The sequence below is a fragment of the Trachypithecus francoisi genome, unplaced genomic scaffold (assembly GCF_009764315.1).
Source record: "Trachypithecus francoisi isolate TF-2019V2 unplaced genomic scaffold, Tfra_2.0 Lachesis_group15, whole genome shotgun sequence".
In the NCBI taxonomy this organism is placed as follows: Eukaryota; Metazoa; Chordata; class Mammalia; order Primates; family Cercopithecidae; genus Trachypithecus; species Trachypithecus francoisi.
Genome location: NW_022681460.1, coordinates 53414619 through 53442195, shown reverse-complemented (window position 1 = coordinate 53442195; position 27577 = coordinate 53414619). Strand labels below are relative to the sequence as shown.

At 42.1% G+C, this 27577-nt stretch overlaps 1 protein-coding gene across 12 annotated transcripts in view; it reads left to right on the top strand.

Annotated features, from left to right (window-relative positions):
- PPIL6 (peptidylprolyl isomerase like 6) overlaps positions 1 to 27335 on the top strand; it is a 47716-nt gene extending 20381 nt beyond the window's left edge. For 6 of the 12 annotated variants that reach the window (XM_033234859.1, XM_033234857.1, XM_033234849.1 and 3 more), the window contains 3 exons: positions 200 to 256; positions 17163 to 17298; positions 24545 to 24747. In XM_033234859.1, coding sequence (XP_033090750.1) covers positions 200 to 256; positions 17163 to 17298; positions 24545 to 24656 — 305 coding nt within the window. In that variant the 3' untranslated portion in view covers positions 24657 to 24747. Of the gene's footprint in view, positions 1 to 199; positions 257 to 3901; positions 4089 to 4125; positions 4683 to 17162; positions 17299 to 24544 lie in introns of those variants that run through there. The other 6 variants (XM_033234853.1, XM_033234848.1, XM_033234860.1 and 3 more) reach the window with 5 other exon arrangements.
- The last annotated feature ends 242 nt before the right edge of the window (positions 27336 to 27577 follow it).

The following is a 27577-nucleotide window of genomic DNA, read 5'->3' as shown; positions in this document are numbered from 1 at the left end:
GATTCCTTTTTTTTTTTTTTCTTTTATGGAGATGGAGTCTCATTATGTTGCTCAGGCTGGTCTCAAACTCCTGGGCTCCAGTGATCATCCCACCTCAGCCTTGGAATCATCATTTAAAGCAACATTTATTCCCTGTCATTACTGCATCCTAAATCTTTTCATCTCAAAATTCTAATGTTTATTTATTGCTATTTCTCAGATATAGTGTATGGAAAAGGAGATAATGGAGAGTCGATTTATGGACCAACATTTGAAGGTATGTATCTTTACATTTTGTTAGTTATATATTAGTTGATTATTCAAACTTAACAGGACTGGACCGTTAACAGGACTGGACCGTTTCACAATTCCAGATAAGATATCACTGGGGGCAATACTTAACAGTAAAAGCAAGAGTTAAAAATGAGCAGATTAGGGGGAAGCACCCTAAGGCCCGACCAGAGCAGCTTCATATGCACATATTTTTTTCACTTACCTAATGATATTATTTCTTTAGGATAAATCCCAGAATTAGGATTGTAGAGTCAAAGGGAATTTATATTTTTAGGACTTGTAATTTTCCGTGCTGATACTTAGAACTGGTACCTTGATAATCATTCTACTTAGATTGCTGTCAGGTAACCAGGTATGGTGACTCACGCCTATAATCCCAGCACTTTGGGAGGCTGAGGTGGGCAGATCATTTGAGGTCAGGAGTTTGAGATCAGCCTGGCTAATATGGTGAAACTCCGCCTCTACTAAAAATACAAAATTAGCCAGATGTGATGGCGCACGCCTCCCAGCTCCTCAGGAGGCTGAGGCAGGAGAATCACTTGAACCTGGAACACAGAGGTTGCAGTGAGCTGAGATGGTGCCACTGCACTCCAGCCTGGGCGACAGAGTGAGACTCAGTCTCAAAAAAAAAAAAAAAGAAAAAGAAAAAGAAAAGATTGCTGTCGGTAGAAAAATCCTGTATAACATTTGCAACAAAAGTAGGTGACAAGGAATATACCTAAATTCCAAAATACAAACGGGTAAAGACAAACAACAAACCAACAATGTGGAAGAAGGCAGGGCTTCCCAAGAATAGGGTACTTAGGATCCCCTAAGTAGCCAATAGTGTGTGAGTACAAGGGTCCCCCAGGAAGGTTGGAAGAGGCAGGGGCCGTCTAACCCCTGTATACTCTGAAAACGGATCTGACAAGGCTGTCTTCCAGGACAGTCTCCCATGCAGGTGGAACTGCTGGGAATGGCATCAAAATCATCCAGGATACAGGGACAATCATGACAAAGAGGGAATAGGAACAGAGCCAGAAATGTAAGGAAGAAAGCCACATGCTTCAACATGCAAGATTTTCAACATGCAAGAGGGAGCTTTTTGAAACTAGAAAATCTACTTTCTTTTTTTTTTTTTTTTTTTTTTTTTTTTTTTTTTTTTTGAGACGGAGTCTTGCTCTGTCGCCCGTCTGGAGTGCAGTGGCCGGATCTCAGCTCACTGCAAGCTCCGCCTCCCGGGTTCACGCCATTCTCCTGCCTCAGCCTCCCGAGTAGCTGGGACCACAGGCGCCCGCCACCTCGCCCGGCTAGTTTTTTGTATTTTTAGTAGAGACGGGGTTTCACCGTGTTAGCCAGGATGGTCTCGATCTCCTGACCTCGTGATCCGCCCGTCTCGGCCTCCCAAAGTGCTGGGATTACAGGCTTGAGCCACCGCGCCCGGCCGAAAATCTACTTTCTTTCTAAAGACACATCCTCTGACATTTAGGAAAACTAATGTCACCCTATATAACAAAGAGAGGTTCTCTGAAAGAAAATGATGTTTCTTCAGGAATAGGGCATTGCAGTAGGCATACGTGTGCCGTAGGAAATGATGTGCATATTCAGGAAGGTAAAGGGAGAGAAAGGGTTTTAAAGGAAAATTGGGGAAGATTTCATTATTGTTTTGAAATGATTATCCTTGGCTGCAGCGATCAGTAACAAGGGTCCAAGGTTGGACTGGACAGGTATCCCTGCAGAAGTATTAATATTTCCTTAAGGTTGCAATGGCCTTTATGCAAGGTTGTGGCTTTTGTAGTTCTTTGTGATTGTTTTGTTATCAGGCATACAAGTGTGAGAGTTCTCTGTTCATACCTTTCCTTGGCTCTATTTGTCAGCGTTTTTTAAACACACATGAGTACATTTTGATTCTGACCACTATTACACTAATTTTATATTAAAATGAACAATGGAAGTTTCAAGGTGATTATAAGAATAAAGAGAATAAGGAGCAGAGTAACATCAGCACTGATAATGAATGTACCCTAGAAAGACATGCTCATAGGATACAGTTGACCCTTGAGCAACATGGATTTGAACTGTACGAGTCCACTTAAAGAAACTTATAGTTTCTTTAAAAAAAAAAAAAAATAGAGACAGGGTCTCACTATGTTCCCCAAGCTGGACTTGAACTCCTGGGCTCAAGCAGTCTTCCCACCTTAGCCTCCTGAGTAGGTGGGACTGCTGCCTAATTGGACTACCACCTAGCTTGGCTTGTTTTCAGTAAATATATGAGAACATTTTTTGGAGAAGCTGCCACTGGAGCTATACCATCAGGTGTGAAAACCTTGCACTTATTTGTGAAATACTTTTACCAATTTTTTTTTTAAGAGACAGTGTCTCACTTTGTCGTCCAGGCTAAAGTGCAATGGAGTGATCATAGCTCATGGTAACCTTAAACTCCTGGCCTCAAGGGATCTTCCTACCTCAACCTCCCAGGTAACTAGGGCTACAGGTGCATGCCACCATGCTGGCTCATTAAAAAAAATAAAAATTTGTAGAGATGGGGTCTTGCTCTGTTGTCCAAGCCGGTCTCCAACTCCTGGGCTCAAGTGGTCCTCCTGAGTTGGCCTTCTGAGTCATTGGGATTACAAGTGTGAGCCACCACGCCTAGCCTGCAAAATACCTTTTTTGTCTTGTATTGAAAATGCAGCTTTTATGTGGGCACAGGATGGCTATAAGAAAGGCAGAACTATAGACTCTAATATGATTTGAGAAAAAGCAAAACTATTATATGACAACTTAAAACAAAAGGAAGGTAAAAGACCTAAAACTGGAGAATTTAATTCCAGCAAAAGATGGTTTGATAATTGTAGAAAAGAGTTTGGCTTTAAAAATGTCCAGATAACAGGAGAAAGAGCATCTTCTGACCAAGAGGCAGAAGATGAATTCCAAGATGTCATTAACAAAATGAGAGGAAAAAGGATATCTACCTGAACAAGTTTTATGGCAGACAAAAGTGACCTATTCTGGAAAAAAAAAAAAGCCACCAAAAGGCCAGGCATGGTGGCTCACACCTGAAATCCCAGCACTTTGGGAGGCTGAGGCGGGCAGATCACCTGAAGTCAGGAGTTCAAGACCGGCCTGGCCAACATGGTGAAACCCTGTCTCTACTGAAAATATAAAACGTAGCCGAGTGTGATGGCAGGTGCCTATAATCCCAGCTACTTGGAAGGCTGAGGCGGGAGAATCGCTTGAACTCGGAAGGCAAAGTTGCGGTGAGCTGAGATCACGCCACTGCACTTCAGCCTAGGAGAGAGAGTAAGACTCTTGTCTCAAAAAAAAAAAAAAAAAAAAAAGGCCACAAAAGACATTTTATTAGTAAGAGAAGTAAGCACTAGCATTTAAGCAGGAAAGAATAGGCTAACTGTACTGTTTTGTGCCAATGCAGTTGGGTTTATGATCCAGACTGCCCCTAACCATAAAGCTGCTAACCTAAACACCCACTGCCAGCCTTTTGGTTGTACAAAAAGGGCTGGACAATGAGAACCCATTTTCTAGATTGGTTCCATCAGTACTTTCTCCCTGAAGTTAGGAAGTACCTTGCCAGTAAGGGACTACCTTTTAAAAAGTTCTTTTGATATTGAACAATGATGCCCCTGGCCACCAGAACACCGTGAGTTCAACACTGAAGGCATCAAAGTGGTTTACTCGCCCCCAAACACAACGTGTCTAATTCAGCCTCTAGTTTGGGGGTCATAAGGACCTTTAAGGCTGATTACACATGATACTGTATGGAAAGGATTGTCAACATTATGGAAGAGAACCCCAATAGAGAGAACATCATGAAAGTCTGGAAGGATTATACCATTCAAGATGCCATTGTTGTTATAGAAAAAGTCATGAAAGCCATCAAGCTCAAAACAAGTTTCGTGGAATTTATGACAGAGCCCATAAAGGAAATCATGGAAGAGATTTGAGGGTATGGCAAAAAAGATGAGGGGTGAACATTGTCAAGATACGGATCTTGGAGAAATTCAAGGCCTAATATATACCACAGCAGAGGCATTAAAAAATGACTTGATGGAGATGAGTGCCTCCGAACCAGTGCCAGATCATGAGGAAGAAAACAGAAGAAGCAGTGTCAGGAAACAAATTGACACTAGACAATCTGGCGGAAGGGTTCCAGTTACTCAAGACTACTTTTGACTTCTTTTACAACATAGACCCTTTTATGATAAGAGCAATGAAACTAAAGCAAAGAGTGGAAGAAGGATTGATACTGTATGGAAACATTACTAGAGAAATGAAAAAGCAAAAAGTCAAACAGAAATTATAATGTATTTCCGTAAAGTTACACTGGTGTGCCTGCCTTTCCTGCCTCCCCTTCCACCTCATCCACCTTTGCCTCTGCCACCCCTGAGACAGCAAGACCAACTCCTTCTCTTCCTCCTCCTCAGCCTACTCAGTGTGACAAGGATGAAGACCATTATGATGATCCACTTCCACTTAATGAATAGTAAATATATTTTCTCTTCCTTATGATTTTCTTTATAACATCTTATTTTCTTTAGCTTATTTTATTGTAAGGACACAGTATACAATACATATAGCACACCAAATATATGTAATCAACTGTTTATGTTAGTGATAAGGCATCTAGTCCATTGCAGACTATTAGTAGTTAAGTTACCGGGGAGTCAAAAGTTATATGTGGATTTTTGACTGCTCCGAGGGGTTGGTGTCCCTAACCCCCACATTGTTTAAGGGTCAACTGTAGATCAAAACCGTAACAGTCTATATCAAAATAAGCTAAAAGAAGCCTGGGCAACATGGCAAACCCCATCTCTACAAAAAATACAAAAATTAGCTGGGCATAGTGGTGCACACCTGTAATCCCAGCTACTCAGGAGACTGAGGTGGGAACATCGCTTGAGCCTGGGAGGCAGAGGCTGCAGTGAGCCAAGACTGCACCACTGCACTCCAGCCTGGGCAGCAGAGTAAGACCTTGTCTCGAAAAAAAAAAAAAAAAAAAAAGCTAAAAGACATTAAGAAAATGACACAAGACATGAAAGAGCTCATAAGTCAGAATTAGAAAAACTTAAACATGATGTGACAGAGCTGAGGAAAGAAGGGCTGAGGAAAGCAATGAAAGAAAAATAATTTCAGAAGTGAGTAAACCACAAGGAACACAAGAGGAAATAAAAATACAACGTATGTCCTAAAAGAAGTACAAGGTAGGCAGAGGAATTTTTTTGTTTGCTTTAATTTTTGTGGGTACATAGTAGGTGTATATCTTTATGGGGTACTTGAGATATTTTGAAACAGGCAAGCAATGCAAAATAATCACATCATGTAAAATAGGGTATCCATCTCCTCAAGCAGTTGTCCTGTGTGTTACAAACAATCCAATTACACACTTTTATTTTAAAAGGTACAATTATTATTGACTGTAGTTGCCCTGTTTTTCTATCAAATACAAGGCCTTACTCATTTTTTCTACTTTTTTTTGTGACTATTAACCATCCCCACCACCCCACTTTAACCCCCACTACCCTTCCCAGTCTCTGGTAACTGTCTCTCTGTCTCCATGATTTCATTTGTTTTGATTTTTAGATCTCACAAATAAATGAGAACATGTTATGTTTGTCTTTCTGTGCCTGGCTTATTTCACTTAGCATAATGACCTCTAGTCCCATCCATGTTGTTGCAAATGACATGATCTCATTCTTTTTTATGGCTGAATAGTACTCCATTGTGTATGTGTACCACATTTTCTTTATCCATTCATCTGTTGATGGACACTTAGGTTGCTTCCAAATCTTGGTGATTGTGAACAGTGCTGCAACAAACATAGGAGTGCAGATATCTCTTTGATACAATGATTTCCTTTCTTTCTTTTTTTTTTTTTTTTTTTTTTTTTTTTTGAGACAGAGTCTCGCTCTGTCGCCCAGGCTGGAGTGCAGTGGCCGGATCTCAGCTCACTGCAAGCTCCGCCTCCCGGGTTTACGCCATTCTCCTGCCTCAGCCTCCCAAGTAGCTGGGACTACAGGCGCCCGCCAACTCGCCCGGCTAGTTTTTTGTATATTTTAGTAGAGACGGGGTTTCGCCGTGTTAGCTAGGTTGGTCTCGATCTCCTGACCTCGCGATCCACCCGTCTCGGCCTCCCAAAGTGCTGGGATTACAGGCTTGAGCCACCGCGCCCGGCCTTGATTTCCTTTCTTTTGGGTATATACCCAGCAGTGAGATTGCTGGATCATATGGTAGCTCTATTTTTAGTTTTTTGAGGAACCTCCAACTGTTCTCCATAGTGGTTAATTTACATTCCCACCAACAGTGTACAAGGGTCGCGTTTCCTCCACATCCTTGCCAGCATTTGTTATTGCCTGTCTTTTGGGTAAAAGCCATTTTAACTGGAGTGAGATGATATCTCATTGTAGTTTGGGTTTACGTTTCTCTGATGATCAGTGATGTTGAGCACCTTTTCATATGCCTGTTTGCTATTTGTATGTTTTCTTTTGAGAAATGTCTATTCAAATCTTTTGCCCATTTTGTAATCTGATTATTAGGTTTTTTCTATAGAGTTGTTTGAGCTCCTTATATATTCTGGTTATTAATCCCTTGTCAGATGGGTAGTTTACAAATATTTTCTGTGGGTTTTTTGTTTGTGTGTTTGTTTGCGACAGAGTTTCACTCCGTCACCCAGGATAGAATGCAGTGGTGCCATCTCAGCTCACTGCAACCTCTGCCACCTGGGTTCAAGCAATTCTCATCCCTCAGCCTCCCAAATAGCTGGGATTACAGGCACACACAACCACGCCTGGCTAATTTTTGTATTTTTAGTAGAGACAGGGTTTCACCACGTTGGCCAGGCTGGTCTTGAACTCCTGACCTTGTGATCTGCCCGCCTCAGCCTACCAAAGTGCTGGAATTACAGGTGTGAGCTACCATGCCCAGCCATCTCTTCACTTTGTTGATTGTTTCCTTTGTTGTGCAGAAGCTTTTTAACTTGATATGATCCCATTTGTCCAGAAAGTTTCCTCAATGTTTTCTTGTAGTAGTTTCATAGATTGAAGGCTTATATTTAAGTCTTTAATCCATTTGGATTTAATTTTTGTATATGGTGAGAGGTAGGGGTCTAGTTTCATTCTTCTGCATATGGATATCCAGTTTTCCCAGCATTATTTATTGAAGTACTTTCCTCAGCTTATGTTCTTTGGCACCTTTGTCAAAAATGGGTGTGAGTTCACTATGAGTGTGTAAATTTGTTTCTGGGTTCTCTATTGTGTTCCGTTGGTCTGTGTCTGTTTTTATGCCAGTACCATACTGTTTTGGTTACTATAGCTCTGTAGTATAATTTGAAGTCAGGTAATGTGATTCCTTCAGTTTTGTTCTTTTTGCTTAAGATAGCTTTGGCTATTCTGAGTCTTTGGTGGTTCTATGTAAATTTTAGGATTGTTTTTTCTATTTCCATGAAGAATGTCATTGGTAATTCCTTTATGGAAGAAAACAGCTTTATTGAACAGGCAGTGTTACAGCTCTGGTGGTGTTATAGCTCTGTGACTGCTCCTGCAGAGCAGGGCTACCCCGTAGACAGAGAGTAGCAGCTCAGGACAGTTTTACAGTCACGTTTATACCCACTTTTAATTGCATGCAGATTAAGGAGCAGTTTATGCAGGAAAGGGATAGTAACTTTTGGATCATTAGATGCCATGGAAAAGACCGGTAACTCCCAGGTGTTGCCATGGCAACAGTAAATTGACATGGCACACTGATGGACAGGTCTGATTGAAAGGTGCTTTCACCCTGGCCCTATTTTAGCTAGTCCTCAATCTGGTCCATTGTCTGAGCCCCACCTCTGGAGTCAAGTCCTGCCTCCTACCTCATCTCCCCCTCAGAAATTAGGTCCTCCTCCTTAATCTTAAGGGGGCTGCAGAAGGGTAAAGGCCAGTCTTCTATAACTGCTTCCTGCTGAGCTCATGGGCATAGGATAGGCCCTGCCTAGCACTGGAGGAGTAAAAAAATCTCTGGATACCTGATGTAAGGGTCCCACAGGCAGGACACTTTAATTCTCCAGGTCAGTAGATGGGATAGGTTGGAAGCCTTGTGCCAGCATTGTTTTTTACCTGGAACTGTTGTAATCTAGAAAACACAAACTTTTACTAAGAGGTTAAATAAGCAAAGGCCAAAAATTAGAAACAAAAAGATAACTTTCCAAGGTTCTGCAAGAGGTAAAAACCAGGTGAGACTTGGGAAAGCACTTGATAGTTGACCAGCTATAGTTGGGGTCAGTGCCCTGGTTATATCTGTGTAACCAGGTAGCTTGTTCATAGATCTTTTGAATGTTAATCTCAACTTGTCTAGAGTTGTTAAAATATGTTCAGCAGGTTTTATTAATAACTACACAGACTCCACCGTGTTCAGCTAGTAAATAATCCAATGCTAGTCTGTTATCGAGAACTGCATTTGCCAAAGAGCCTAAAGACTCTTGAATTCCCTTTAATGCCTGACCTGTGTTGGTGGCTAAGGATTCTAGATTGAGTCAAGTTCATTAGAGTTGAGTCATGGTAGGCAAAGCTGCCCCAGGGTGCTGCTAGTCCTGTCTCTGCCAATTCCTGCCAGAATTACTCCTATTACTCACTTACTTCTGGTATTCTTCGGTGTTATGGGGTTATAGACAGTGACTCCTGGAGGGGCAAGAGTGGCCAGCATACATTCACCTCTGTTCCAAGTTTTTAATATACAAAGGAAAACTGCTCCTAAGAGAACAGGTGACTCCCTAGGGAGTTGGGAGCAGTTCAGGTTGTAACTTCTTTCCATTCATGCCACAAACAAAAATGAGCCAGTTGGGGCACAAACAGAAGCCCTACGGGGTGTGGTATTTATGCTTTGCTGCGAAGTTGTGTCTGTAGAGATATTTTTCCGCTGTTCCAATGAGGGTGGCGGGACACTCTTTCTTTTCCGGAAGGGGACAGTACTCCCACCTTCCCAGACTAGGCAGTTGTTTTTCTCTTATATGTTCTGATCCAGAAGGCACCATATGTGGTCTCTTCGCTTACAAGTGGAATCCCTTTACCTTGCTGTGGCCTTGGGAATGTGGCAACTAAAGTTGAATCAGAGCATCACAGGGAGGCTTCCCCTCTTGTGTCGTGAACACAACAGTGAATGCAAAAGATAGAATCATTAGTGCGCTGGAGATATAGATACCCTATTTCCCAGGTCCAGGTAATGGTGGCAGGGGTTTCAAGTGGAATCCGTTAAGTGGGGGAGAGTTCCATTTAACAAGTAGGGGTTTGGGATTTGAAGATCACTGTTGTTAGTTAGGAGGTCGGGGGGATGGTAGTGAGATTTCTCAGATAAGCCAGAAGATAGAACTCTCTATCCTGGGAATGTTCATGACAAATCCAGCAACCATGAAGATGATTATACAGCATCAAACTGAACATCAAAGATACATTTATTAAATTTTAATAAAACACATATATCTTAGATGTTTGATGCATTTTGACAATTGTGTATACCTCAAGCATATGTTTATACTGTAGTAAAAATATTTATATATCTCAAGTGAAAATGTTTATACCTCAAATAAAAATATCTGTAAAAAATTGAAACCACTTATTGAAAATGCATACCATGAACCTGACAATTTGAAGCAGAAAAACCAACACCAAGACCTATTTGTTCATAACATTATTAGACATTGAAAAATTATTTGGATATCTAGGCAAAAAAGAGCAAGTGATTTATAAGGGAAAGAAAATTAGATTATCATATTCTTTGACAGCAACACTTTATGCTAGAAGAAAGTGGAATAATATATTTATGAACTCAAGCAAAGGAAACATGAGCAAGGATTTTATATCCAGTCAAACTGATGTTGAATTATAAAGGGCCCCACAGGTTTATCAACATGCAAGACTTCAGGGAATAGTGTTGCCATTAGCCCCTTCTGCAGAATCTGCTGTAGAATGAATTTCACACAACCAAATATTAATAATAAGAGAGACCTTGACACGCAACTGGTGGTGAGGATTAATCATATTATTATTTGTGAACTTACCACATTCAGTGAGGAGTATGCCAGGTATGGCAGCATGCACCGTTAGTCTCACCTACTTGGGAGGCTGAGGCAGGAGGATTGCTTGAGCCCAGGAGCTTGAGCCCAGGAACCTGGGCAACATAGCAAGACCCCATCTCAAAGGGTGAGAGTATGCTGTGTAATGATGATATGCTTGTGCAGTGGAGATATCGTCTATTTAAAAAATAGAAGAAAATGAATATATACAAGTTTTATTTTTTAATTCTCAGTAAAGTACACTGGTGATGGTATTTTTAGTATTGTTATTTTGAGACTGTTGTATATGTAATGTGGGATAAAGTCATTGAGTAATTATGGAATATTCAAATTTCATCATTTTCTTTGTCCTTGAGAATCCAGGATTCTCAAAATGTGGAAGAAAGAAGATAGAGATGAAATATAATAGAGGCTGATAAGAATATTCCATAGTCCTGAACATGACTTTAAACTCAAGAAGTATCAAATGTCTATATATATAGCTCTATTCACTGAAAAGGTCTATAAACAACGACCACAACTCAGTAGCGATGGGTAGTCCTAGAATTTAGATTGTTGCTTTGAAATATCATTTCTCACTTAAAGAAACCAGAGTCTCTGGGAGAAATGGCAGATGCCAGATCTCAGGGAGGAAATCTACAAAATGAGCCTGGAACCTCATGTTCTATTAGATAGCAAAAGTGGCCTTTATTGTACGATGCTGCAAAGTGCAGAGATTTCTTTTCTGAAAGATTACTGGGGTCATGTCAAAAGGCCTCAGGAGCCAATTTGAAGAGGGTCTCACTGACCAAAGATGGAGTAGTTTGAGCTTCACGAACAATAGTAATTGCAATTGATCAAAACCCAACAAATACTTCGAATCTGTGAGTTTATAATTATATTATCAGATAAAGGCTAATGGGTTACCTTTGGAGGAATACTAGGAAATGAATTTATCGTGAAAAGTGGGAAGTATAGGGAAAGAATCAATTACCCGCCTTTCCTGTATGAACTGTACTAAATTGTAGATAAGGGGAAACATCTCTTTATAAAAGGATAGCCACTGATAAATGAAAAGGAAAAAATAGAATTGGAATGTCACCATTTTGCTGGCCCCAGTGAAATAATGGGTCTAAGCATTTGCTGCATCAGTCTGCTAATTTCACAAAAACAGAGACAACCAGACATGATGAGGCTTCTGTTGAAAGAACACACAACCAAATAATATGAGTCTGATTAAGCCTCTGGACTCAGCTGCCAATTTGCAAGAAATACAGTCAGTTCCCTTGTAATGCGACATATGTGTTCCTAAAATATCTCCACACTTTGGCCAGACATGGTGTCTCATGCTTGTAATCCCAGCACTTTGGGAGGCTGAAGTGCGAGGATTGCTTGAGCCCAGGAGTTCAAAACCAGCCAGGGTAACATAACGAGATCCCATCTCTTAAAAAAAAAAAAATTAGCTGGGCATGGTGGCATGCACCTGCGGTCCTAGCTACTTGGTAGGTTGAGGTAGGAGGATCTCAAGCTGGAGAGGTCCAAGGCTGCAGTGAGCCATGATCATCATGATCATGGAGCCATAATGGACTCCATCCTGGGTGACAGAGTGAGACCCTGCCTCGAAAAACAAAACACAAACCAAAAAAATCTACACTTTGCAGCATTGTACAACAAAAACCACTGAGTTTATTGTGAAAATGAGGTTTAAGAAAAACTTTCTTGATGGCATTAAAAAACAGGATAGTAACCAAAAAAACCCAGCAATACAGTTTTACATATGTTAAATGGTCACGAAACATACATACCTTGTAAAAGACCTGAAGTTCGTGAAGGTGGGCATGGGAAGAGTTGCAGCTTTTGAGCAATCTTGAAGTGGCGGCAGGAGGGTTTTCTGTAATCAGAACCCTAGATGTGGGTAGGAGAGGCTCAGCACAGCTCCAGAGTAGCTGGTAGATATCTGAGGTGTGTGTGTTCCTATGTGGCTCCATGTAGCTGAATGCAGTTTTCATTTCCCTAGTGTTTCTCATGGTGGAAGAATGTTAAGTGGGGGCGAAATTCATAATGCACAAGACTTTCCCTAATGTATCCATCAAGTTGAAGCAAATGTGCATTTTCAAAACAAGTATTTTAGCAGAACTGACAGGACAAAGGACAGAGCAACATGCTGGACTGTACCATGTGTGCAATCAACAGACTCAAGACTGGGAGAAATTCTCGAGGTTAAACAGCTGAGGTTCATTAGTAATAGATAAATGTAAGGAAAAGAAAGAGATGGAGGTAAGAACCTGCAGATTAAAAGAGGCTTAAAAAGCATAACCAATTTTTTTAAATGGAAAAGGCTATAGTGCTTAGGGATACATATTTTGGATGTTAAAACTACAAGGAAACATTAAGTGCATAGTTATATAAAAGTCGGGGGAATGATTCCTTCTGGGTAAGAGAGGGGCTTGACAAGGAACTTTGGGCAGAGGCCGGCAAAGTTTCTTTTCTTGGCCTGAGTGGTAGTTAAAAGGGTATTTGCCTTATAATAACTTTATACATTAGTTTTCTGTGGCTTTTTGTGTCTATATTTTAATACAATGAAAAGATTATAAAATATATATATATATATATATTTTTTTTTTTTTTTTTTGAGATGGAGTCTCTCTCTGTCACCCATGCTGGAGTGCAATGGCATGATCTCGGCTTATTGCAACCTCCACCTCCCGGGTTCAGGTGATTCTCCTGCCTCAACTTCCTGAGCAGCTGGGATTACAGGTGCATGCCACCATGCCCAGCTAATTTTTTTGTATTGTTAGTAGAGATGGGGTTTCACCATGGTGGTCAGGCTGGTCTCAAACTCCTGACCTCGTGATCTACCCACCTTGGCCTCCCAAAGTGCTGGGATTACAGGCAAGAGCCACTACGCCCGGCCGAAAAGATACCTTTATTGAATCAATGGCCACAGTGAAAGGGAAAAGTAATAGCTACTTTCCTTCTAAATTCCTGCAGACAGCTTTATCAAATGAAAGCATGCAAGTGACACCATTCCTTTAGTCATTCATAAAATACTAAACTCCAAGGTAGGTTTCCACATGGTGCTAGGGCCTGTGGCAACAAAGATGGTATAACCGAGTTTCTACTCTGAAGGCTTGTAGTGGTTTTGTGCCAGCAGATGTTAAAACAGATCAACTACAGGTGCTGTGCCAGTTGCTGTTAGAAAGGAAGGAACCGAGTGCCGTGGGAAAAGAAAGAATAGCTGCCTGGAGAGTTGGGCATGGAGGCACAGAGAAGCTTTGAGTTGCGTCTGCAGCAACACGTTGCGGATGGGGAAAGGACTCTCCTGGCCCCAATCCCTGATGAGAATCCACTGTACCTCTCCACCCCACAGCCATTATCAGAGCACCCAAATGCTTTGTGCTTGGAGGCACAGCCTCAGATGGAACATAGGCCTCCTGTCCAGTAGGGGATTGATCTGTTCAATTCAGGGGATTGATAGTCTCTGCTGATTATCCCTCGCCCTATCCTTAGACTGTTGTAGTATTTGGTCTCCAGATAGAGTCTTTGCTGTCCTCACTGTGCCCATGGAGTCCCAGTGCGTTCAGTGAAGTGTTTATTATTCGGTTGGTCTGGTAGCACAAAATTATAAAAAATCCAGGAAGCAATCAAATGGGAAGGAGAGATGTTCCAGAAGGAAAGATGAGTAACTGTGAAAGCGAGAGCACGGCTAGTCCTCAGAACAGCTAAGGCATGGGTCTGTCTCCCTCATCCCTTCACCTGCCCGGGAATGTGAAGGCAGCAGCCAGCCAGTCCTTCCTCCACATTTCTCTCATGGGGTCCTATTTCCATGAGATGCAGAATTAAAACCGGGGCTGCGAAAAACTGCAACCACAAAATTCACTTTTATTAAGCTTAACACAAAAATAATGCAATAAATAATGTATCATTAAATTAGATTTATTATTTTATAAACGAGTTAATTTTTTTTTAACCTAGGGAAAGTCTGTTTTGATTTGTTTTGAATCACAACTTTTAAAGTCCTAAATAAACAGGTTCTTTCTACTCAGGCAAGTTTCAGCTATTGGTTTCTGTGTAGGTTGTTCCCATACATACTTTTTCCCTGGCAGAAACACTCAGGAGAAAATAGGCTTGAATCAAACCTATTTGGTGAGGAGTGAGGAGTGGCCTCACTCCTCACCAAACAAAGAGGGCAAAAATTCCTCTATGGGGGCTTTCACTCTATTTAAACCTAAAGAGGCTCAGCCCCCTTCAGCAGTGCTGTTTACTGCCAAAGGGTGCATTTTGTTATCATGGAAGTATAAAGCAACTTAATGTTTTAAGTGTTAAATAAAATGTACCAAAAATTTACTATTAGAAAAAAAATCAGGGAACTTTACGTTAGTAAATAATTTTTTTAAAAAAAATTATAGCTAGCCAGGTGTGGTAGCACACACCTGTAGTCCCAGCTACTCAGGAGGTTGAGACAGGAGGCCTTGAGCCCAGGAGTTCAAGACCAGTCTGGACAACTAGCACAATGCCTTCTCTAAAAAAATTAAATTTGATTTAAATTAAAATTATAGCTCTTGAATTTTAGAGCTTTATGGAAGCTTGAAGAGAAGTGAAAAGAGGCAGAAGGAAAGCAGAGGGGTTGGGAAGATCGAGAAATACCGAGGTGAGCAGACGGTTAAAGAGTTGAGTCGGAGAGACGAGGCAGAACAAAAGAACATGTAAATTACCCTTGTAATACTTTATGTCTGCAAACCTAGTTAGAGTTAATGGTTCTTTCTTACACATCATTTTATTTGATGCATACAAGATCATGTCAAGTAGGCCAGTTATGGCATGACCACTGAGTGGTTTCCGTAGGCCCTGGCATTACTACCTGACTGGAAGTAGCTTAGCCTCAGGTTGTTAAGATTCACATACACATTCTGGACTTAGAGAATCCACACATAGTCATTTAGTTTTCACACTTTTTTTCAGGTCAATACATTTTTAAGTTTCTAAGTCAGCGACTACCTGCACCTTTTAAAAATATAATTTATTCTATCCCTTTATAGCAGTGGTTCTCAAATTGTCTCTAAGGATTTCCATGCTCTCCTAAATAAATGTGGTCAGGAGATGAGAGGGCTCCAGGCATTTCTTTTCTTTTTTTTTTTTTTTGAGACTGAGTCTCTCTCTGTCACCCAGACTGGAGTGCATTGGCGCAATCTCAGCTCACTGCAACCTCCACCTCCTGGGTTCAAGCGATTCTTGTGCCTCAGCCTCCTAAGTGTCTGGGATTACAGGCACGCACCACCATGCCCAGCTAATTTTTGTGTTTTTAGTAGAGACGGTGTTTTGCCGTGTTGGCCAGACTGGTCTCGAACTCCTGGCCTCAGGCGATCCACCCACCTTGGCCTCCCACAGTGCTGGGGTTACAGGTGTGAGGCACTGTGCCTGGCTGCTCTAGGCACTTTTTGAACTGTTTTATACATGGGCTTTCACATAGGTAGCAATTTTTTTGATAGGTATTATGATTAACTGCTTTAAAATTTCCCACAATCACAAAATTTTTGATAAAAATGTTACAACTCTATCAATTTTCTTTCCCAATTTTTACAGAATTTAAGAAAAATAAATCAGAATATGTAGAAGCAATGACAAACACCATTCTGTTAAAACTCTCTGAATCTTTGCTGTGGGCAGATTTCCATTTCATGCAATTTTCTGTGAAATTAATGAGTTTTTTTCTTTATTTCACTGAAATGAATAAGGAGCATCAGCGTAATTATATAGACTTATTTGTACAAAAATGCCTCATTAGCATTTCATAAGGTTTCAGGGGTCTTTATTCAGTTTTCAACTTAACAGGCTGAAAGAAACTACCCCAGGTATGGCTTAATCACTTAGTTTGCTTAGTTTTGAAACTTAAAATAGTAACAGCAATTGTAGTTTAATAAAATCTTATAGACAGTTAATATTCGTATTTCTCAGTTATTCTCAGAAATTTGTGAAGTTATTGAATGAAAATTTTCACTGAACTTCTCATCCATTATTTCCTTCTGTGTATTTGAACTTGGAGGCAAAGCTGGGAATGGTACATCTTCAAATTGGTTGCCTGGTAATCACCATACAACTCTTTTTACTTCTAAATCTTACGCTAAAATAGCTATTGCTTTCCACAAAATCTTGGTTGATCCAAACAAGGTTTCAGATTAAAATTTATTTGAAGATTACTAAAAATAAACATAATTAATTTCCTTTCATCATCAACATTTTAAAACTACATGGAATGGGAAGGTACATGGAATGGAAATCTGCCCAAACATTTAGGGCCACACTTATGCCAATTAATGTGCTAGGAAGCCTGGAGCCAAAGCCTCAAGGAGACACGGTTCCTGCCTTCACCTACTAGAGAAGAAATGTCATGTAAACCAATAATTACATAGAGTGTTATAAGGACTGTCCAAGAACTATGTGTAAGATGCTTGGGGTTCAGGGGAAAGGTCAGATCCACAAAAGACTTCTCAGAGGAGATGTTTTTAATGAGCGTGGTGGTAGTTTGAAAGAAATACCAAAATAGCACAAGAAAGTTTGCTGACCTTTATTCTTGATTAGAATACTGTATATATTTCCTTGTACATTATTAATTTTCTTAGCACACTTGTTTATGGTAAAGACAAACTAAAACTGAATGCTCCAATAGTTCTAATGAGGTTTTACAGTTTATTTTTTTTAACTGCTCATTTGAATGTTTGAAAGTAATTTGAAATAAATAGAGTATTTACAATTTGGAATCCATTGATACATATGATTGAGAGTGTTACCAAGGGTTCTATTTGTTCCTTATGTGTTACAATAAATTGAGATAATAGAAATGTGCTAATGACCTACTGATTATTGTCTTTCCTAGATGAAAACTTTTCAGTTCCTCATAATAAAAGAGGAGTACTTGGAATGGCCAACAAAGGCCGTCACAGCAACGGGTCACAATTCTATATCACACTGCAAGCAACCCCTTATCTAGATAGAAAATTTGTGGCTTTTGGGTATGTATATTGTAGATCTGTCTATATAATATTCACACCTGTAAAAATGTCATTTAAAAATATTTGGATAAGTATTGTATATAGTGTATAGGTAGCTAAAAATAGGGCTTAAATGCAAAAATAATACAAATAGAGACAAAAGTATTTAAGAAATATTTTGCAAGAAGTTTGCTATCTATAAAAACACAGAAAATGGCCAGACACAGTGACTCAGGCTTGTAATCCCAGTACTTTTGGAGGCTGAGGTCGGGGACTGCTTGAGCCCAGGAGTTCAAGACCAGCCTGGGCAACACAGTGAGAACCTATCTCTACAAAAAAATTTAAAATTAGCTGGGTGGGCATGGTGGCTCGTGCCTGTAATCTCAGCACTTTGGCAGACCAAGGCAGGTGAATTACTTAAGGCCAGGAGTTCCAGAGCAGCCTGCCCAACATGGTAAAACCCCATCTCTGCTAAAAATACAAAAATTAGTCAGGCATGGTGGCGTGTGCCAGTAATCCCAGCTACTCCAGAGGCTGAGGCAGGAGAATCACATGAACATGGGAGGTGGTTGCAGTGAGCCAAGATCATGCCACTGCACTCCAGCCTAGGTGACAGAGCAAGACTCTGTCTCAAAAATAAATAAATAGGCCGGGTACAGTGGCTCACACCTGTAATCCCAGCATTTTGGGAGGCCAAGGCAGGCAGATCACTTGAGGCCAGGAGTTCGAGACCAGCCTGGCCAACATGGCAAAACCCCGTCTCTACTAAAAATACAAAAATTTAGCCAGGCCTGGTGGCGTGCACCTGTAGTCCCGGCTACTTGGGAGGCTGAGGCAGAAGAATTGCTTGAACCCGGGAGACAGAGGTTGCAATGACAGAGGTTGCAGTGAGTGCACTGCACTCCATCCTGGGTGACAGAGCAAGATCTGTCTCAATAAATAAATAAATAAATAAAATAATAAATAAATAAATAAATAAATAAAATTAGCTGGGTGTGGTGGTATGTGCCTGTAGTCCCAGCTACTGACGAAGTTTAGGTGGGAGGATTGCTTGAGCCTGGGAGCCATGATTGTGCCACTGTACTCCAGCCTGGGCAACAGAATGAGGCCCTACCTCAAAAAAATATATAAGACAAAATAAAAAAATAAAAACAGAAACCATTTAGGCATAGTCATAATAGTGTTCTTTCTGTGTCTCTATCCACCTATCAGTCTTCAGCCTTAAGGATATTATCAATTCTTCATTACTATGAATCATACCACAGTGCTTAATAATATAGATATACTAATATGTAGAAGTGAAGAGGTGAAGTCATTTAATTAATTGTCCATGTACATCATGAAGAGGTAGATGAAAACTATTCAAGTTACATGTAACTATTTTTACTGAACGATTTTAAATATGGAAACATCACAGGTAATAGTTATTATCAGAATATTATTAGCAAGATGCTTAAAGGCATGTGGACCTAAAATGGATGATGGAAATACTTTTCATCACTCCAGTGTTTCATATCTCTCTTTAATTACTGAGTGAATATGAGGGAGGGCTTACTTAGTCTTCCCTGAGATAGCGTAAAGTGTTTGGATTTTTCTGAATAACTGTTAGATTTATTCCACCCACTCCATAGGGATAATTACTGATGCTCCAGCACCTGGAATTTCATGCCGATGTTCATTTTAACTACAATAATTCCTTTAATGTAATGCTTTCTGTGATACTTCCAGGATGAAAAAATAGAAAGTGTATTTTCATCCATAGGATATCTTTAAAGAGATAACATTACGTTAATAGATGCATAACATAAAATAATGACTTAAGTTTTCCCTGGTCCCAAATAAATTGTATTCTGAGTTTGAAAATGCATTATTAAATTAGTTTTAAGGCCAGACGCGGTGGCTCACGCCTGTAATCCCAGCACTTTGGGAGGCCAAGGTGGGCAGATCATGAGGCCAGGAGTTCGAGACCAGCCTGGCCAACATGGTGAAACCCTGTCTCTCCTAAAAATACAAAAATTAGCTGGGCATGGAGGCACACACTTGTAGTCCCAGCTACTCAGGAAGCTGAGACAGGAGAATTGCTTGAACCCAGCAGGTGGAGGTTGCAGTGAGCCGAGATTATACCACTGCACTGCAGTCTGACAACAGAGTAAGACTCCGTTTCAAAAAAAAAAAAAAATTGTTTTAAATCCAAATAGCATTTCTTGGATCATTTAAATCCAAATAACATTTCTTGGATCATTTAAATCTCTGTCATATTGCTGACAGTCTCTATCCTCTACCAACTTCCTGGTGATCCTTTGTATCTCAGCTAAAGGTACCTTTCTCAAACACAAACATGACTACTTTAAAACTTTTAGTGCCTCCATTACCATCTCCACATCTGCACAGCCTGAAGTCTAGAGTGGCATTCCAGGTCCTCCACTCTCTGGCTCCACATCCTTTGTTCAGCCTTCACTTCTGCTGTTTCCTCAACTCATTCAAACAGAATTTTGTTAGGCACCTGCAGTATGCCATTCATGGTACTCAGTGCTGGGGAAAAAGAGTGACAATGTACAATCCCTGCTCTTCAGGGAGCTTAGAGTATGTTATGAAAAATAAGTCAAATAGCCAATAGCTATGTGACAGTGAGACATGGGCTATGCAAACCATGTAAAGGGTGCATTGGCAGACGGGTAAGAAAACACCCTCCAACTCCTTTCACCAAAGTGAACACAGAGCCTTACAGGGCGGCAATGGAGTGGAGAGCACTCGGTCTCCTTTTGATGGTTCCTGTTCTCTATGATCCACCTTCCTCTTGGGGAAATCTCTAATTTTTATCATCATCACTCTAGCCTCAGGGAGGCACTGCCCTCCTTCTATTCTGCTATTTTGCCTCAAGTAGGATCTCAGTGTATTCCTTAAATCTCCAAATTAAAAAAAAAAAAAAAAGTCTCCAAATCACAGTTGAGGCTGGGCTGGAATATTTAAACAAGACCTTATAGAACGCTAAGGGAGAAGCGGAAAGGTAAAACATAATAGGCAACTAGATAATCTAGTTAAACTAATGAAATAGAGCTCCTTCAGGGATACTTCCTTCCCAGTTGTAGAACTGCCTCTTCCCTATCATCTCTCAGTATCCCCAGGTATGTCTGAGCTTTTGGAAGCCCAGACATGGTTAGCAAGGTCCAGAGAGATACAGAATTTTCCTCTCTCATCCAAGACAGGCACTCCTTCCAAGCCTGGTTTCAGGTACATGATCCCTCAGGTGGATGATACTGGGAATGTCCTTCAGGAACGACTGTAGCAATCCACAGAGCATGGCTGGCCCAGTGAGCTCATAGAGAAAGAATACCACAAAACAAGCCTGTAAGCTCTCCATTCACATGCACCCATGGTAGAGAGGGGTTAGTTGGAGGGGGAATTATTTCAAGAGACTTGTAAGGTGGGAGGGGGTCATGGAAAGTGTCATGAGAAGGTGAATTGAGGAGTGAAAAGTCACGTAGAAGTTAGCCAGATAGAGAAGCTAGCAATTACAATGAGTCAAATCAATTTTAGGAAAATTGAAGAGCTTTTGCAGAGAGGCCCTGAGGAGTAAGAGAGCATCTTATCTACGAGTCATCTGGTCTGGGCAGAGCTTAGTGCCTAGGGGAGAATGGAGAGGGTGGAGGCTGGATAAGAGGTCAGCTGGCCGGGTGCGGTGGCTCAAGCCTATAATCCCAGCACTTTGGGAGGCCGAGACGGACGGATCACGAGGTCAGGAGATCGAGACCATCCTGGCTAACACAGTGAAACCCCGTCTCTACTAAAAAATACAAAAAAACTAGCCGGGCGAGGTGGCGGGCGCCTGTAGTCCCAGCTACTCAGGAGGCTGAGGCAGGAGAATGGCGTGAACCCGGGAGGCGGAGCTTGCAGTGAGCTTAGATCTGGCCACTGCACTCCAGCCTGGGCGACAGAGCCAGACTCTGTCTCAAAAAAAAAAAAAAAAAAAGAGGGTCAGCAAGGGTCCAGCTCCCAACAGACCATGGGTGCCATGCTGCTGAGCACAAGCCTCACCCAAAGGTGATGGGGGCCATGGGAGAATTTTACATTGTGAGCAACACAACCAGCTTCTCATTTTGAAGAAAAAATCTCTTTAGCAGAAGTGAGGAATGATTTGGCAAAGAATGAAAAGGAAGTAGCAAGACCACTTAAGAAGCTCTGGTTATAATAGGCTATAAATGAAGTCCTGCTCTAAAGCACCAGCAGTACAGATGAGCAGGCGATAAGTGGACAAACTCAAGACATTGAGAAGTTAAGAGTCAAGAAGCACTTTGGGAGGCTGAGGTGGGCCGATCACGAGGTCAGGAGATCGAGACCATCCTGGCCAACATGGTGAAATCCCATCTTTACTAAAAATACAGAAAGTTAGCCGGGCATGGTGGCGGGTGCCTGTAATTACAGCTGTTCGGAAGGCTGAGGCAGGAGAATGCTCGAACCTAAAAGGCGGAGGTTGCAATGAGCCGAGATTGCGCCACTGCACTCCAGCCTGGCGACAGAGTAAGACTGTCTCAAAAAACAAAGAAGTTAGAGTCAGGGGTGAGGGGGCCTGAGAGGAGTCCAGACCAACACTGTCCAGTAGAACTCTCTGTGATGATGGAAATGTCCTGTAGTCTGCACGACCTAGTATGACAACCACTGGCCACATGTGGCCTCTAGGCATTTGAAATGTGGCTAGTGTGACTAAGGAACTATATTTAATTCTATTTAAGGTGGGGTTTTTGTTTTTGTTTTTGTTTTGTTTTGTTTTGTTTGAGACAGGGTCTCACTCTGTGCAATCTCAGCTCACTGCAACCTCTGCCTCCCAGGTTCAAGCAATTCTCATGCCTCCGCCTCCCAAGTAGCTGGGATTACAGGCATGTACCACCATGCCCAGCTAATTTTTGTATTTTTAGTAGAGATGGGGTTTCACCATGTTGGCCAAGCTAGTCTCGAACTCCTGACCTCAAGTGACCCACCCACCTCAGCCTCCCAAAGTGCTGGGATTACAGGTGTGAGCCACCGCAACTCCCAGCCTATAATTAAGTTTAAATAGCCACATGTAGCTAGTGGCGACCATACTGGGCAGTGCAGGTCTAGAGTAACTCCTAGGATTTGGGAACTGATTGGAGGGGTGGTACCATTCACCAAGATAGAGACTATAAGGAGGAGGATTTGGGAGAGAAGATCATGAGTTCAAGTTGGACAAGTTTCATATTAGGATACCTATAGGATAGCCAGTTGGTGGCATCCCAGGAGGTGGATATTCAAGCTGAGTCAGAGCTGGAAATGTAATTTGGACGCAATTTGTAGACTAGCAGCCAAGCTGCAACCAGGCCATAGTACCATCACTCCAAGAACAGTCTCTGTGCCTTTGCTTATCCTCTCTTGTTGGAGAACAGGCTTCGTACTCTCTTTGGACAGAAATGAATCTATTTATCCTCTGCCCTTCATCCTTGGAACGTATCTTGTATTGTCCTGTGTTGTGGTTTTTTATTTGGATGGCAAAAACAGATCCCAAAGGCAAAGAGAGGGCTAGAGTACAGTTGGTGTTTGCACTGACCATGCCCCTGTAAAGGTTCATGAGATGGAAGTTGCACCCTTCCCCTCAGCCACTGTCCCAGCCCAAGCACTGGCAGAGGGCACCAGTCCTATGTCTTGGCCTGTCTCTCTGCCCTCTTTTAATTGAAAGAACCATCAGAAGTCTAGCTCCACTCCCCAGAAAGTTCTAGCTCATGGCCAGCAAGTGTCTATGGAGATCTAAACTAGCATGACTTTTTTTATTTTTTATTTTTTTAAATTTTATTTTATTATTATTATTTTTGAGATGAGTCTCACTCTATGACCCAGGCTGAGTGCAGTGGTGCAAACTCAGTTCACTGCAACCTCTACCTCCTGGGTTGAAGCAATTCTCCTGCCTCAGCCTCCCGAGCAGCTGGAATTACAGGCGTGCACCACCAAGCCCAGCTAATTGTTGGTATTTTAATAGAGACAGGGTTTCACCATGTTGTCCCCAGGTTAGTCTCGAACTCCTGTGCTCAGCAATCTGCCTGCCTTGGCCTCCCAAAGTGTTGCGATTACAGGCATGAGTCACCACATCAGTCGAAACTAGCATGGCTTTGAGCTGTCTTTTATTCATCCACTCAGTGGATGTTGTCAGGTGCTTGCTATGTGCCAGGCATTATGCTAGGCACTGAGCCTGAGCACAAGCATGATCCCTGCCATCATGAGAGAATCAGAAATCAGTCAAAGAAGCATACAAATAAATGTAAGGTTTCAATCCTGGCAACTTCTCTAAAGGAGAGAGAGGGAACTTAACACAAGCAGGGTGGCCTGGGAAACTTCCCCAAGGAAGTGATGACTGAGCTGAGGTCTGAAGGAAGACCAGGAGGTGACCATGCCAAAGGGTAGGGGTTGGGGAGTAACACAGGAGCTGTGGAAGAAGGGAGTGTGGAGCTCTTGAGGTACTGAAAGCTAGTCTGGCTGGCGCAGAGAGCAAAAGGAAACATGTGGCCCAACCTCCCTGAGAGGCCATGGGAGATAGACCATGCAGGCCCTGGTAGGCAATGGCAGGGATTTTTGGTCTTCATCCTAAGGATAATGGGAAATTATTGTTGTGTTTTGAGCAAGGAGATGAAAACAGATTGCTATTTCTAAAAGACCATGCTGGCCAGGTGTGGTGGCTCACACATATAATCCCAGCACTTTGGGAGGCCAAAGTGGGAGGACTGCTTGAGGCCAGGAGTTCAAGACCAGCCTGGCAATAGCAAGATCCTTTCTCTACAAAAATAAATAAATAAAAATATTGGCCAGGCCTAGTGGCACACACCTGTAAGCACTGGCTACTCAGGAGGCTGAGGCAGAAGGATCACTTGAGCCAGGAGGTCAAGGCTGTAGTGAGCTAAGATCATGCCAAGGCACTCCAGCCTGGGCAACAAAGTGAGAACCCTGTCTCAAAAAAAAAAAAAAAGAAAAAGAAAAAAAAAATCATGCTGACTGCAGGGAGAAGAACAGAGGGGAAGGTGCCAAGCAGATGGAGGAAGCCAGCTCAGAGCTGCAGCAGGAGGCCAGCTGCCTGGATGATGGTCCTGAGTACTGTAGGTGTGGCAAAGTGCACACATCCAGAGAGGTTTAAGATACTTAGAGCTGATGTTCATTTAATTTGTAGGAAATAATCTTGACTATAGCTGGGTAGGACTCCATTTCGGAATGTAAGTTAAATATGAAAACTTATGACTGACTAAATTTTCTGTTTTTTTCTCCTATGTAGGCAATTGATTGAAGGAACAGAAGTGCTTAAACAACTAGAATTAGTTCCAACAGAGAATGAAAGACCAATACATATGTGTAGAATTACTGACAGTGGAGAGCCTTATGCTTGATTTTCATATCAATATTTTCTGTGATAATTTATTACTTTGTATCTGATCAGCTGTTTGTAGATTTAATTAAACAGTACTTGATAAATTGTAATTTGAAAGCTGTGGCAGACACTGTAGGTTGCCTCATCGACACCCAATCCCTCCCCATCTTCCTTTCCTGTCTCTGCCATAGAGACTGTGAAAGGACAATACTCAGTTTCCTAGACTCCTTTTCAGCCACGGGTGGCCACAAGAGATGGTTGTGGCCAGTGAGACAGGAGTAGAATGCCAGTGGTCCTGCCCCTTCCCCTTCATCCTGTCTGGAATGTGGAGAGGCTGGAGCTGCAGCTGTCATTTCGTGGCCATAAAGAAAAGGCCGAGGCCAGGCGCGGTAGCTCACGCCTGTAATCCCAGCACTTGGGAGGCCGAGGCAGGTGGATCCCGAGGTCAAGAGATCAAGACCATCCTGGCCAACATGGTGAAACCCTGTCTTTACTAAAACTATAAAAAGTAACTGGGCATGGTGGCGTGCACCTGTAGTCCCAGCTACTCGGGAAGCTGAGACAGAAGAATCGCTTGAACCCGGGAGGCAAAGGTTGCAGTGAGCCAAGATTTTGCCACTGCACTCCAGCCTGGTGACAGAGTGAGACTCTGTCTCAAAAAAAAAAAAAAAAAAAAAAGGCCAAGTACTGCAGAGATGTCAGCCCTAGTCTCTTGAGCTGCAGAACCAATACCAGCAACCACCTACTCTGGACTTCTTAGTATATGAGACTAACAGAGCCCTGTATTGTGTTGTTTATGTTACTGTTGGTTGAGAATTTTGTTACTTGTAGACAAAAAAAATTCTTAATTTAGCAACATACTCGATAGCCTAAGACATGTCATAAAATTATGTTCTTGTTTGTAACTACATGTACTCCCAGGAGAAACTTGGTAAGTAACCAAATAGGAATGATGCAAAAGAAAAAGCAATTCGTTTAAATATTTTATTGTTTATACATAGCATTCAGAAAGGGTATCTATACTTTGGATGTTTTCATACACGACATGAACATCATCCTTCTCTCTCTGAGCCATACCAACCCTGTGAAAACCAAGGGATTGTGTTACAGTCTCCATGGTGGCTGACTCATGTGATGTTACTGGAGATTCAGTTTTATCACTACTCTGTAGTCTAAAGTTCTCAAGCTGATATCACCTGGGGAGCTTTTAAAATGTAACCTAACAGACCTTGTCTTTGACCTACTGAGGCAGAGTTCCCAGGCGTCAGGCAGAGATTCTGTGTTTATTTGGTTCTTTCCCCAGGGTTCCCAGGCATGGGGCACAGATTCTGTGTTCATTTAGCTCTTTCCCCAGGGTTCCCATTTAGACAGCTGGGCACTAGTCATCTGGGAATCACTGCAAGGTATAAGGAACTGGTTCCAGCCCCCATGGTGCAGTGTAGTCAGCAGAGTGCTTGACTCTGCTGTTGGTGACCTTGCTCAGCTCCTGTTACACCACTACCCTATGCCCCTCGTCTGCCCAGACTGAGGGGGCTTTTTTTTTTTTTTTGAGATGGAGTCTCGCTCCGTCGCCCAGGCTGGAGTGCAGTGGCGCAATCTTGGCTTACTGCAAGCTCTGCCTCCGGGTTCACGCCATCCTCCTGCCTCAGCCTCCTGAGTAGCTGGGACTACAGGCGCCCGCCACCTCGCCTGGCTAATTTTTTGTATTTTCAGTAGAGACGGGGTTTCACCATGTTAGCCAGGATGGTCTCAATCTCCTGACCTTGTGATCCACCCAAACCTTGGCCTCCCAAAGTGCTGGGATTACAGGCGTGAGCCACCGTGCCCGGCCGAGAGTGCTTTTCTTACCCTAAGCAGAATGAGGTTTGTCTTCCAAGGACAATCTCTATTTACATCAGTCTTAAAGGAGCAGGCTTTTAGTAGATAAGGGGCTTGCCAAAAGTAGGCATAGACTTTTTTTTTTCTTTTGAAATAATTATAGATTCACAGGAAGTTGCAAAAAAAAGTACAGAGCAGTCCTGTGTATATTTCACCCATTTTCCCCAGTGGTTACACTTACAAAATGGTAGTACAATATCAAAACCAGGCAGTTGACATTGGTAAAATGTGTGTGATGCCATTTTATCATGAGTGTAATCATGTAACCAATACTATAGAGAAAATATAGAACCTTTCCAGCACCTCAAAGACCCCCTTCCAGTACCCCTTTACAGCCACACCCGCTCCCCTGTCCCCTGCCATCCCTAACTCCTGACAACTGGCATTTGCTTATTTTTATGATAGCTTTATTGCTATATGACATATGCTTTATGCTAAGACCTGAGGTGGATGGGAGGAAGCAGACCGCCTATGTTACATTCTCAATTGACCCAGAGCAGCATAGTGTTAAGAATGTGTGTTCTAGAGCCAGACTGCCAGGGTTCAAATCCTGGCTCTGCCATTCCCTAGCTGCACAAACTCAGGCAAGAACTTTTCTGTGCCTCAATTCCTTCATCCGAGAAACAGTGGTACCTACCACATAGGATTGTTGTGAGGGTTCCATGAATCAATAATTTGTATAAAGAACCTATAAGAGGACCTGGTCTGCTGTAAGCGCTTGACAAATTTAATAATAAATTACTAATGTGTAACCTTCAGGGCTGGTCTGCTGTAAGCGCTTGATAACATTTAATAATAAATTACTAATGTGTAATCTTCAGGGTGTAGCCTCAGAGCTTGGACTTTTTGAAAGCTCTCCAAGGATTCTGACAGCCAGATTTGGGAATCCCTGAGGAGAGTCTCCCTCTTCCTGCACTCGCAGACTTCTGGGCAGTCTGAGAACTTAGGTTATTTGTCTGCAGCTTCCAGACTCTCTCGCTGGGCCTTTGCCCAGGTTCCTCAGGTCACACTGGGGACATCTCAGACAAAAGGGAGATGGGTTTGCCACCAGGATTCAAAACA